The sequence below is a fragment of the Eleutherodactylus coqui genome, chromosome 3, assembly GCF_035609145.1.
Source record: "Eleutherodactylus coqui strain aEleCoq1 chromosome 3, aEleCoq1.hap1, whole genome shotgun sequence".
NCBI lineage: Eukaryota > Metazoa > Chordata > Amphibia > Anura > Eleutherodactylidae > Eleutherodactylus > Eleutherodactylus coqui.
In genome coordinates, this window is record NC_089839.1 from 143,325,056 (window position 1) to 143,339,402 (window position 14,347).

Here is a 14,347-nt window from a genome sequence, read left to right on the forward strand (position 1 = left end):
TAACAAGGGGGCGCTCCAATAACCATGTATAGATATATCAGGGGACAATATAGAGATCTCCTCCATAATCTATTGATATCCAGGACTGTAACAAGGGGTCGATCTAATAACTATGTATAAATATATCAGGGGTCAGTACAGAGATCTCTCCCATCATCTATTTACACGCAGGACGGTGATTGTAACAAGGTGGGACTCTCTACATCTAGAGGAAAAAAGATTTCTACACTGACACAGAAAGAAGTTCTTTACTGTAAGAGCAGTGAGACTGTGGAACTCTCTGCCTGAGGACATGGTGATGGCGAACTCACGAAAAGAGTTCAAGAAGGGCCTGAACACATTTCTTAAGTGTAATTATATTACATGCTATGGTTGCTAGCTTACTTTAGAAGGATTCTTAATCTGAAGATAAATCTGATTGCCAGATTTGGTGTCGCAAATTAATTTTTTCCCTAAAATGAGAAAAATTGGCTTCGACCTTATGGGGTTTTTTTTGTTCTCCACTGGATCAACAATGCAGGATAATAGGCTGAACTGGATGGCCATGTGTCTTTTTTCAACTTTACATACTATGTTACTATGTATGCAATGGAGATGGTCACTTACAAGAAAGAAGACCTCTCTATTGACTTCTGTGGGGACAATGGCTGCCATTAACACCATTCAGCAACACTTATCAATGCCAAAGTTCAAAGACAGCTATACTTGTCTTATCTTCCTTATTTGTAGTCCAGCTTTTATGTCCATAAAGAATAGAAAATACTATTGTCTGAACACCTGAAGTTTTGAAACAGTTTTTATATAATCGTTATTAGCCTAAATGGACTTCACAGCATTAACAAATGTTTAATTACTGGGGTATGTGAATGAAAAATGGATGAAGCTTTCATTGTTGCTAAAAAGTATGACAATGACTCCCAGAATGGAGTATTTATAGAAACATTCACTTGGTTCGTTAACTTAACTCATCTTTATTCTTACAGAATGTATTCTAGCATCAAACAAAATATTTGCTGTTTAGTCATTACAGGTTTTCCTCAAATGTAGTAGACATTTTAATGAGTTCTTTATGGCTTTCCTTGGCACCATAATTAAAAGTAATATTTTAATTGGTGTGTTCAATTTTCTGCCAAGCTGTAACAGCCCAGACCTCTCTCTATGCAAATAGAAAATGCAATATAGAAGCTAGCTTCGTTTTATCTGTTGTTAATATGTAACCGGACAGTTATAGTTTGGGAGAAGGGAGTGACATGTAATCACTGCAGTCCTAGCAGATTTGTTCTTCTGAGAGCATCAGTGATATCCTGTAAAATTGTGCACGGAACAAGGCTGAAGAAAGATGGAGAGGCTAGTGATATGTCTGTTCATACATATGCTATGCCTGCCATTCCTGGTGATTCCAATGTGCAGCAATGGAAACTACACTCTTGACATGATCATGCTGAATGACGCCAACTCAACAGAATGGAATGTAAAAACTATTAAAGCAGCTGTAGAACTTGGCCTGTTAGAGCTGCGAAAATACTTCGTAAAGCAAGGTGAGAGCTATTCCTTTTTTCATACTGGCCCATATTTACTGTGTACTTGATGTCTCTTATAAGCCAAGAATGTGGTGATGCCAAGTTCAGATGTCATGCCTAATCAAAATAACAGTGTCACGACACCTACCATAGGTGCTATTTAGGCCACTCTCACACATACGTTCACAAAACGCTGCGCCCAAAACCGCAGCATTTTACTGTGAATTTCATGATGTGTTTTTGTACGCATATTACAGCATTTGTCAGCATTTTTTATCAAACCCCATCACTGTGATGGGCGATCAGGTGCATTAAAAAGTGCTGAACCGCGCAAAAACCAAGCAGACAACACTTGAAAATCGCATTGTTAGAAACAGTGCAGTCGAGTGCTGGTCTGCAAAGCGCCGTTGAAATCAACGGGAGCGTTGTACGATGGTTAGCGTAGCATTTCAAGCACCGCACTAATTGTGGTAAAAAGTGGGTTGTGTGAGAGCGGCCTTAGTATATCCTTAAATGGTGTTGATTGGTCATCTTACAGATTGGGAGCACAGGCAAACAGGCAAGGTTTGGAGGGGCAGCCAAGCCATGCTGGTGTAGACAGTGTTTTAGTAGAACCAAGCAGGTTAAAGTAGTCGAACTGAGCAGATTATGGTAGGACAAGGCTGGATATCACAAGGCTGATATGGTTTGGCAGTTGATAGGAATACAACTATTAACAAACTGTATTGATACTTAGGCAAGGTGTGAATGAAGTCCTAAGGTATCAGGCTGCTATTACATGGCAGCAGTTTTGTCTGCATTTGGTGGGGGATTTTCTCTGTGAGCCAAAAGAAAAAAGTTTGGTACAAGTTACCCAGTAGAACAAAATGTTATTGCTCTCAATTAATAAAACGAAATAGTCTTGTAGATATAATACCTTTAAATGGACTTTCTTCAGATATATTTTGTAATACTAGCCTGATGAAGAGGTCTAAGTAACCTCGAAAGCTTGCTGCAACATTTTTTCTTTCTGTTAGCCTTTAAAAGGATACAAGATTATTTTGTTTGTGAGAGCAGTGTATGATACTAGACACTACATCTGGGTAAGAAAACCTTGATTATGGATGATTCTCATATCGATTTTCTTATTTTTGCTAAACAAACTACAAAATTACCAAGACAATACAATTGAGTATTTTCTTAATGGAAAAAGGTTTTACTTTGCTGTATTTGGCTAGTAAATTGACAGATTAGGAACCAAATATCTTTTTAGTGGCAAATTAAGAAATACATCTATGCAATTAGTTAGAATACAAATAATATGGCAGCACAATTAGACATCATACTCTCATTATGCTGCTATATTGGTGCTGATATAGCAAGACAGTGAGATAATAGTATACTACTACATATAGTGCTTTACATGAGGGCACACCTTACAATGAACTGCTATGTATGCAGATAGAACCAGCTGTCAAACACTGCTGATAGAGGCAGAGGAGAGTGCCCCTCATGAACACACATTACTCATTACTATGAGCCCGATGTCATCCTTAATTGCTTTTACTAGCTAAATGGTACAATATTTTTGTGCTGTTGTAGCTAATAGAAGAATGAGCCTTTCCTCATTCTATGCTGTCCCTGATGGCAGATCTGCTTTAGGCCATCTTCATTGGGTGGTAATGCTGAGGAATTTCAGTTGCTGGGATTGCAGCATAAATTATCCAGCATATGCAGTACAAGCAATGTGGAGAAGATTTCAAAAATTTCCTTCCCATTCTGCGGAATTCAACCCTTGGAATACAAGAATAAAGTTCCACAACAGATCTGCAATGCAAAATGCAGCCAAATCCACACCATTTAGGTGTGCAGATTTGGTGTGTGAAAGCAAATAGCAAATATGCCATATGTGAAAGTGGTCTTAAAAGGTGTTAAAAATTAGTCTAAGAGCAAGGAATGTGAGATGATAAAAAAACAACCCAGTACTATGCCACTCTCTGGTGGTCCCATACAGTTTCTATTTACTGCCCAGCAGCGATGACGTCATGTAAATCCTTGTGACAACTGCAGCCAATCACTAAACTCAGTGGTCTTGTGCTTTACATGCAGTAGCAATGCTGAGGCCAATGATTTGCTGCAGTGGTCACATGCATGTGCAATACATCATGGCAGCAGGAACTAGAAAATAGTAGGGTAGGAACCACTGGAGAGTTGGCACTGAAGCTGAAAGAATTGGACAGTTGAGTATTTTTTTTTCTAACTTTTCTCCTATTAGCCGAATTTTTTTATCCAGGGCAAACCCCTTAAATTAGGACTTGGATTTTCAAGCACATGTGATAGTACAAGTGCTCTGTCATTCAAAAACTTTCTTCAGACCAGAGTTTTGTATGTCAGACCAAGTAAGCTGCATGTCCATGGGCACAGCGATATCCCATGGCGGATCTCCACCACGGGAGACGCCATCCGGGAGCAGGGGAGAGCTGACGGTACTCTGCAATGAGCCTATCTGACAGATAGACTCACCACGGAGAATCGTGGCAAATTGCAGCATGCTGCGATTTGCCGCCTGCGAGTGGAGAATTGTCATGATTCTCCGCTTGTGGACAGGGGGGCTGCGTTTTCCATAGCAACGCAACGGAAAGCATTCACTGCATTGCCCGCGGGCGGATTATCGCTGCGGGGAATGCAATGAAAATTCACCTGTGGACAAGCGGCCTAAAGAGTTCCCTGGAGTGAAATGTAGCAAATTTATTAAGATGGCCGCTCCACACATAGGACTCTGAAATGGAGCTGGAATTCAATGCATGTGAAGGTATACTGTGTAGCATATCTCTTGTGCCACAAGAGGGGGCGAGACTGGGCAAATCCAGAATAGTGTTCATTTGAAGGGGATAATTAAATTAATTTGATTAATCATGCAGTTATACTAGACACCAGTGCTAAAAATGTGGTCTATAACCCCTTAAGGATACCGTCTAGTTTGATACTTAAGGATAGGCAGAGTTTTGGGATTTTATCATAACTTTACAATTTGGAGGGTTTTTTTTAGGTTTTGTTACTATTGAACAATATTTCATTATGCATTGGTGTAATTTTGGGTACATATGACTTTTTAATCTCTTTTTTTTACAAAATGAACTAAAAGCAACATTTTGGATATTCTTGTCAGCATCCACCGTATGAGATAAATAATGTGTTCATTTTAATATACGGGTCATTGCAAATTCAGCTAAGCAAATTATGTTTGTTTGCTTTTTTTACAAAAAGAAAAGAGCTAAGTTTTAAAAAAGGAGTGTTTTTATCTTTCTGAATTTTAAATTTTTTTTGTAATGTTTTTCAGAATGTTCAGTAAGGACTTGAACATCCAATCTTTTGATCACTCATATAATACTTCACACTTTGTGGAGAAAATCCTTTTTGCAGTGACATAATAGTACAGCAATGGGCAGCAAGGGGTCAAACATGTGGTTGAAAAATGCATGGCAACTGTAGAAATTCGGTAACAAAACTGCATGCAGTCGACTGCATATGGTTTGTGACAGCATCAAAACTGCATCCCGACAGGACTGTGTGTTCTTAACATTGAGATCTCTGAATATAAATAAAATTCTTGACTATATCCAGGGGATGAAAACTTATGCTGAAGATAGCCCGCTGACACAGTTGCCCAACTCATCACAAGAACTTACACAATAAAGGGTACACGCTGCGACTCTCTGTTGCAACCGCCTGCAGATCTCTGCTCATTTCAGCACAGCAGCTGGAATTGACAAGCAGCACCTGAACAGCTACCACTCAGCAAACAGTGATATGTGCTGGTTTTTCCTGCATCGCATTGCACTGCTTGATTTCAACAGAGCCGGCGGCAGCATCGCACTGCATCGCGATGTCTCTCATTAAAGTTTTAGGGCTTCTTCACATAACCGTGTTCGCGTGGGTTTCTGTGCACTAAACAAAGAGAATAAAGCCTAGTGATTTGAAAGGGTTCATTCTTATTAACATGTTTTTTTTCACGTGCAGGGTAAAAAGTAGGGTCTGCTCTATCTTTCTGCATTTTGTACAGCAAAGGTCCCATAGAAGTCTATGGGAGGTTCACAAATACACAAAGGAAAGGGTGTGACACTGTGCAAAACGTTGACAAGGAGTGTGTTACGCGCATGTGAATTGTGACTTTTATTTTTCTGTCCGTTTTCACTGTGCAGGATAAATAATGCCACACTTTATTAGACTGGACTTTTACAGACATAGCGATGCGCCCGTGTGACTTAGCCCTTAGAGATAAATCCTCAAAGGCATGGAATAATGCAGCAGCCAATACTAGCAATAGCAGCAAGAATAGTCACTAAAGTTCTAGCAAGCGATGAAATCCAATGGCTCCATCTGCTGAAAATATCAGTCCACCAGTCACCAAAAGGGGTTGGAGATGCCAGAATTTGCTGCTAGTTCTTTAGAGAGGCTAGTTAGCCATCCAGGCTGCAGGCTTTATTTATTTGTCTTTATTTTTCCTTATCTTTATTTTCATTACTATTTATACTATTGAGGAGACAAGGTAAATGGTCCTGGTGTGACATAGCTCTGAGAGACAGATAGTAACAACGGCTGTTAGCCAGTCTATTTAGACTAAGCTAGAGGGGCTAATTTTACCTATCTTGCTAGCTAAATAGGGAATAGAGAGGAGAGTGTGGAAAAAAGCCTCACTATCCCTGCACAAATCCAAATCTATAGCGGGGTTTAGTGAGAGCAAACCATATTCTCCTCCCATGCCCTAAAACCAACTGGTGGTGGAACTTAGGTTGACTATATCGATAGGAAATAATTCTACCAACAGCCTGTTTGGATTTGCATCCTATCTCTCTTCCATATACCTCACAAGGATCCCTATATGCATCTATTCATCTAAAAATTGATCAGAAAATTAATAAGATACATCCAGTGTATAGGACAACAGTAGTACTATGGAGGTCTATTGATATCCCTTCCTTTTATGGGATCAGGGTGGTTCCTGATGAACTGCTAGATAACGTAAGGAAACACGACGAACCGAACCCTAACAATAAGAATATTCTAATCATAATGCACTAAGATATTGTGGATATCCATCTATAGATATCGTACACCTTCTTAGAAAATTCAAGTAAGCAGACCTGAGGGATACTGCGACTACTGTGACATCTAATTATCAACTGCATTGGCCATTTCATCCAAGTATTAATCCTACCTTGGATGACAATAGGCCTTTTTCATCTCTCCCCTCGTTTTTCTTTTTTGTAAGTATCTGAGTCTAAGTGTGTGTATGTGTCAGGTGCCGTTCCTAAACTAAGGAGGGTCGTGAACCCTCTTAATGCCCTGCAATTTTAATTATTTAGTATTAATAAAGAAATTAATTTTAATCAATGTCTACACTGATTAAAGCAATGCAGCGAAATTTAGCTTTCTGCGTGAACAGAGGTTAGGTCATTATAGAACCAAACCTGAATAAAGCAAAGCATATGCAGATGTTACGACCAGCAGGTGTGGACCCACTATGCCAAGTAACTGTTTTGACTTTGGGCTAAACCTGAGGACATTATCCTGATGGTTCCCCAGTATTTACCCTTTAACTCCTGTACAGGGATCTGGCCTTTGCCATGGGGAACCGACCAGGCCACTACCTCCTGGAGTAATCCCAGAGGTCAGCGACGCTGGTGCAATGCACCACGAGATAGGCCAAATTGCACAGCCAGGATATGATCCGACATTGGTGCTGGCAGCGTTCAAAAGAGATCCAGGTCACAAGTCCAAGGGTCAGGGCAAGCAGAGTTCAGGCAAATCAAAATAACAAATCCAAGGGTCGGTGCACAGGAATCAAACACAGGATACTTTCGCTGGGAGAAAGACACAAATGAACACCAAAGCTCAGGCAAGGAGGAGCAGCTCTGGCCTAGTTAAATAGGAGCATAATGGCTCTTTGGTTTGCAGCTGGGTTAGGAGCACTGGGAAGGATTAACTCCCACAGAGCTGAAGGAAAGTGCAAGTAATACTACATGATACAGGGAGAGCAGGGCGATGCCTAACAGTACCGCCCATCTTATGCCAGATCTGTCCATTCATGTTCTCAAAAGGCTCTAATGACCTCTCCTCTGGACCATACCACTTCCGATCTACCAAAAAGAATTTTTTTATTCCTGATTATCTTCATTTCGAGTATGTTCCTGACCTCATAAGTATGTTCAGAGTAGTCTTAGACCAAAGCAGACTTAAAATTCTTGGAATAGTTATTGAGGATCATGGGTTTTAGAAGTGAGACATGGAATAAGTTGGGTATGAGTAAGGAGGCAGGGAGCCATAACTTGTAGCAAATGGGTTCAACATCCTGGTAATCACAAAGGGACCAATAAAACGAGGGGCCAATTTATAGGACGGCACTTTAAGCTTGATGTGTTTGGAAGAGAGAAATACCTTGTCACCTGGAACGAACTGCGGAGGAGATCAGCGTTTCAGGTCTGCAAACCTCTTCATCTGAGCAGTAGCTCTCTCCAGTGCAGTCTTAGTCTCCTGCCAGACTTTGGAGAAATTCTCCACTGAAGATCCTGCTGCTGGAACCTCGGACGAGGCCAAGACAGGAAGAGGAATCCTGGGTGAAATACCATAAACTATGAAAAAGGGGGACTTATAAGTAGACTCTCAGACATTATGAGAGTTATAGAATTCCACTTAAGGAAGCAGATCAATCCAGTCGTCTTGATGTGCGTTGGTGAAGTGGCGGACGTAGTCGGTCAAAATCAAGTTAGTGCATTCAACCTGCTCTTCGGACTGCAGATAATATGCGGAAGAGAAGTTCAGGGACACATTCATAAGCTTACAAAGGATCCTCCAAAATCTGGAAGTAAACTGGACCCCTCTATTGGACACAATATGCAGGGGAAATCCATGGGCCTGGAAGATGTGGTTAATGAAATTCTTAGCCAGTTGACTGGTTGAGGATAATCCAGCCAAAGAACAAAGTGAGTCATCTTCGAGAACCGATCCACGACCACCCAGATGACTGTGTACCTATTGGATGAGGGCAGGTCCATGAGAAAGTCCATGGCTATGTGCTGCCATGGCGCTTTGGGTATGGGCAGGGGACAAAGAAGGCCAGTAGGTCCCTGTTTCAAAGACTTGTTTTGGGAACAAATGGTGCAGGCAGAAACTAAGTTCCGGATATCCTCCCTCATAGACGGCCTCCAGAAATGGCGACAGAAAGGTTCTGCAGTCTTATGTTGACCCGGGTGCCCTGCCATTTTGGAATAATGACCTTAGGACTAAATCCATCTTCTTTTAGATGTGGGGACAAATGTATTCCCCGAAGAAGGGTCCCTTACTCGAATGGGGGCCACGGTTGTAATTTTAGCAGGGTCAATGATGTACTGAGGTTCCTCCTCTTGATAACTGTGGTCCAAGGACCTCGACAGCGTGTCAGCTGTGAAATTCTTGACCGTGGGACGGAAATGCAGAATAAAATCAAATTAAGTGAAGAACAAGGACCATCAGGCCTGTCAAGGATTAAGTTGCTATGCGGTCTATAGGTAGGTCAGATTTTTAAGGTCCGTATAGATCTTTACAGGATGAGAAGCTCCAAAACTCCAGGGACATTTTGATGGCCACCAATTCACAATTTCCAATAGAATAATTTTGCTCAGAAGCCATGAAAGCCTTGAAGCAGAAACCACATGTCACTGTCCTATCCAAAGTGGTTCTCTGTGAAAAGTTCGCCCCGCTCCGGACGAAGATGCATCAACTTCCAAAAAAAGCTGCTTGGAAACCTCCAGCAGGTGCAAAACGGTGGCAGAAGCAAAGGCCTGTTTCAGAGCTTGAAGGGTAGCTTTGTCCGCAGGAGTACACCGCTTGGAGTCTGCCCCTTTATGGATGAAAGCAGAAATAGGCGCAGTCAAGGTGGAGAAGTGGGGGATAAATTACCAGTAAAAATTTGCAAAGCCCAGAAAACATTGGATCACATGAAGACTTGATGGATGAGGCCAGTTTAGTATAGTAGATACTTTGTCTGAATCCATTTGTATACCAAACATGAGAAACTATATGCCCTAGGAAAGGAAGTGTAAGGACTGTGGATGTGGAACCACTGTGTCAACCTACCGGGTAGGTGAAGATCTGATCCAGCACAGCTGACAGCCAACCCCAACATGGGAGGTAGGATACCAGATGAACAGCCCCGTATATGGATGGAAACTAGGGGAAGGTATCTTTCCCCTAAACTGATAACCAGGAGAGGAAAACCTCTGCCTATAAGCGAAGCACTCATACTGATAAGGACAACCCCACGGTCTTCCTCTAGATGCTGACTTACCCTGGCGGGCCAGAACACCTATAGGACAAAGATAGAACAACAATGGGGAGTACAGAAACAAAGAAGGAATGAGCAGACAAGGATAAACAGAGAAGTGGACAATGGGAATAACAGACCACAGAATACACGAACGGAGAACACAGAACATAAGCAAACAGCAAGGTAGCAAGGTAACAAGGTTACTGCAGAAGCAGCAGCTGAACATGAAGTGATAGGAACAAATCTCTAAACAACACTGCAGCAAGGTCTGAAAGGCCCAGGGCAGCTATATAGGATGGTGATTAGAAAAGGTGTATCAGCTGAACAGAAGCCCAGCAGCTATTAACCCTAGGAGTGCTGGAAGAGAGTGAATTTAACTCAGGGAACGGAGAGAATGGGATAACGTCCATGTTTTCCAGACACAGAAGATTGTGTCTGAACAGTGCACCTAACAGAAAGAGAGTCTTTTTCAAAGATGCACTTCTCGATCTAGGCATAAAGTCGGTTCTCCCTTAAATATTGGAGCATGGTATGGATGTGCCTACAATGCAAACTGATATCTGGTGGAGGAGGTCCCTGTAGAGGAGGTCCCTGTAGATGTCATTCACAAACTCCTGAAAGACAGCTGGAGTGTTGCACAGGCCAAAGAGCATCACTAAGTACTCATAGTGCCCATCATGTGTTTTAAATGCAGTCTTCCACTCGTCTCCTTTGCGGATACAGACTAGATTGTAAACTCCCCGGCAGATCAAGCTTAGAGAAAATATGTGCACTGCACAAGCGGTCGAATAGTTCAGGGACTAGGCGGAATGGATATTTATTTTTAATCATTATAGCATTCAAGCCCTGATAGTTAATGCAGGGTCGGAGTGACCCATCCTTCTTAACAAAGAAAAATCTGGCCCCAGCAGGAGAGGAGAACTTGCAAACCTCTGCTGAGATACTTTGCCATTTTGCCATGGCTAGGGTCTCAGGAAACAACAGAGGGTATACTGTACCTCGAGGAGGTACAGCATCTGGCACCAGCTCAATTGGACAGCCATAAGGACGGGGTGGTGGCAGGCACTCTGTTTCTTTCTTGTGAAAGACATCTGCAAAACTATGGTAGGCCTTCAGGAGTCTTTGGAGGTCCTGAGGAGCTGGGGAACATTGAACAGGCTGTACCAGATGCAGGCACTTGGAATGCCAAGCAGGCCCCCGAAGTAAAATTTCACCAGTCCTCCAATCCAAGGAGGGGTTATGCAAACAAAGTCAAGGCAGACCTAGCAGAAAGGCGCTAGTGGACTTCGGAAGAACAACAAGGAGATTTTCGCTTCAGATCCAGGGGGCACGCTGATGAACTTAATAGTCTTGGAGAGAGCTCTGCCATCCACATATGTCACCACAAGAGATTTCTCTAGCTGTTGGATGGGAACTTTGTAGTGGTCCACCATGGCCTGATGCAGGTAGTTCCCTGCCAAACCAGAGTCCAGGAAGGTCGACATGGCAAACTATGTCCCTGAGATGGACAAACACATGGGTAACTTCAGCCTAGGAGAGGACAGATCCTCACCTAAGGCCGCCTCCCCTACTGACCCTAGGCTCGAGAGTTTCCCAACTTAAGAGGGCAGGTACAGGTGTTGTGCCCCTTGTCTCTGCTGTAGAAACACAAGTTGTTGGAACGTCTGTGCATGCATTCCCCCTCCTTTAACTTGAGCCCATCGACCTGCATAGGTTCTGTACCCAAGGCCGGGGAGGTGGTCGGGAAAGTAGAGAGTGGCCTCTGGAAGTTGGGTGCCAGTTGGAAGGTTCTCCTCTCCCAAGCAGCCTGCTTGAACATTTCCTGGAAACAAAGGTCTATTCTGGTTGCCAAGCAGATAAGGACATTAAAAGAGGACAGAATGTCACGGCCTGCTAAGTCATTCTTGATGCAAATTGCCAGACCCTCTTAAGAGGCCGCCACCAGGGCCTTCTTTTTCCAGCCCAACTCCGAGTCCATTTAAAAAAAAAAAACTTATTTAGAAATTGATGGCAGCAACACATCTCAAAAAACTTGGAACAGGATTAACAAAAGACTGGAAAAAGTAAGTGATATTAATGAAAAACAGCTAATGTGTCAACTTGCTGCTTAGTCACATGACTGTATAAAAACAGCATATTAGAGAAGCATAGTCTGTCACAGGCAAAGATGGTCAGAGGTTCACCAATCTGTGAAAAACGGCATCTAAAAATTGTGGAACAATTTCAGAAAAAATTTCCTTAACACAAAATTGCCAAGACTTTGAATATCCCATCTACAGTATAAATATCAAAAGATTCAGAGAATCTGGAAAAATTTATGTGCACAAGGGACATGGCTGAAGGTCAATATTGGATGTTCGAGATCTACGGGCCCACAAGCAGCACTACTTTAAAAACAGACATGATTCTGTAATGCAAATCACTGCATGGGCTCAGGAATACTTCCTTAAATCATTGTCTGAACACAGTTCGCCGTGCAATCCACAAATGTAACTTAGAGCTGTATCTTCTCAGGGCCAAAGCTCATTTATAATGGACTGAACTGAGGTAAAATGGAAAACTGTTCTGTTGTCAGGTAAATCAAAATGTTAAATTCTTTTTGGAAACCACAGATGCTGTGTCCTGCAGACTCAGGAGGAGAGGGACCATGCAGCTTGTTTTTGATGGTATGGCGTTGCATTAGTGCCTATGACATGGGCAGCTTACACATCCTGACAAATACTATCAATGATGAGCGGTTAATGGAGGTTTTAGAACAACGTATCTTCCAGGGAAGGCCTTGTATTTTTCAACAAGACAATGCTAAACCACATACTGCATTCATCACAACAGGATGTCTTCGCAGAAGGGGAGTCCGGTATCTCAAGTGGCCTTCCTGCAGTTCACTAACAAAAACTTTTTGTCTGTTTTGCAATAAAAAATCCGTCAAAGAAGATTTAGGACTGTTGAGTAGCTAGAATCTTATATCAAACAAGAATGGGACAACATTCCTCTTCAAAAGCAATTGTTCTCATTTTTCCAGATGTTTATAGACTCTTGTGTAAAGAAGCGGGGATGCTACACAATTGTAGGCATGAGCCTGTCCCAACTTTTGTGATATGTGTTGCTGCCATTCATTTCTAAATGAAATAATAAAAAAAAATGAAATGGAAAAATGTCTTCCCCCCCTCCCCCCCGAGCACGCTCGGACAAGAATCCAGCTACTCGAGAAGAGCGGGGCTCGCTCGAGTAACTAGCTTATCCGAGCGTGCTCGCTCATCTCTAGTTCTGTGTCCTGTTGTGAATAAAATATGGTTATATGAGATTTCCAAATCATTGTAATTTTTTAAACTCTACATTTATTGACATTTCACTCAGTGTCCCAACTTTCTTGGAATTGGAGTTGTAATTGGGAAAGTGTGTTTGAATGGACAGCTACAGGTCCTCAACAACCTGGATTCCTCATTTATTATATCAGTAGAATGAGTGTGATAGTAGCGTATATATATATATATATATATATATATATATATATATATGTATATATATATATATATATATATATATGTATATATATATATGCGGCAATGTCTGAGTTGGGGGTAAGGTTCAGCAAGTACGTGGCCGATCACACAGCCCATATAAAGTCAATCCAGCTCTATTTTATTCCAACAACAGAAAATCAGTAGAAAACAGCTACTTGTAGAACATAAACTTCATGCAATGAACAGAAATAAAAAACCTGCCCAGCTAACTAGACAGCAGATCAGACATTCACAATGGACTTGTGTTCACTCCCCAGCTCTGACCCAGACTGCCTGGACTTGCAGACTTTTATGTCCCAGTAACAAGCTCAATAGAGACAGCTAAGCTAACTGGGAGCCAATAGGAAGTCCTGTACTAGATTTTCATCTCATCCAGACTAAGAACGAGACGTACACTCCCTCCTCCTTCCAATACCTTTCCTGTTGCATGCCTATTAATATATATTATATATTTGGTATCTGTCACACACACAAATGCACATTCCTTCCATGAGCCACTATATTACAGTATGATGCAGGTTTATTTATACGCTTTCATTTGTTACATGTATTAGGGCATTTCATATATTAACTATTAAGTTATGTTTTTATGATATGCCCAGTAGCAATTGCAGTTAGTACCTGAGAGCCTTCGCTATACATGCTGGCAGCACATTAGAAAAGAGGCTGGGTAGGACAAGTGGTTTTTCTGCAGAACTTGACCTTTGGACAGATGTGGAGCAATTCTTTACATCTGTGAAGAATGGTTCCAGCCATCAAATATTAGTGATAGGAACCAAAAGCAAATTATATATTTGATGGGTATCAAGAAGTGTTGATAAAATAAATAATCATTTTCATATGTTTTACACAGGAAAACCTGTAAGTTTAAATGTTCGCTACCATTTGTATTCTACAAATCTGTATGTGACCGCCGGATGTATATCCAGTGGCTGTGAAGGAGCAGAGAAAGTGAAGTATCTCATTGTAAGTCTTTCAAAAATTATTTAGATTTTATACTATGTGGAATTACAGTGGAG

At 41.6% G+C, this 14,347-nt stretch overlaps 1 protein-coding gene across 1 annotated transcript in view; it reads left to right on the forward strand.

Moving 5' to 3' along the window:
- Positions 1-1,339: 1,339 nt before the first annotated feature.
- GUCY2C (guanylate cyclase 2C) overlaps positions 1,340-14,347 on the forward strand; it is a 160,733-nt gene continuing 147,725 nt past the window's right edge. Inside the window, exons 1-2 of the mRNA XM_066594884.1 lie at positions 1,340-1,538; positions 14,182-14,294. Coding sequence (XP_066450981.1) covers positions 1,340-1,538; positions 14,182-14,294 — 312 coding nt within the window. The remainder of the gene's footprint in view (positions 1,539-14,181; positions 14,295-14,347) is intronic.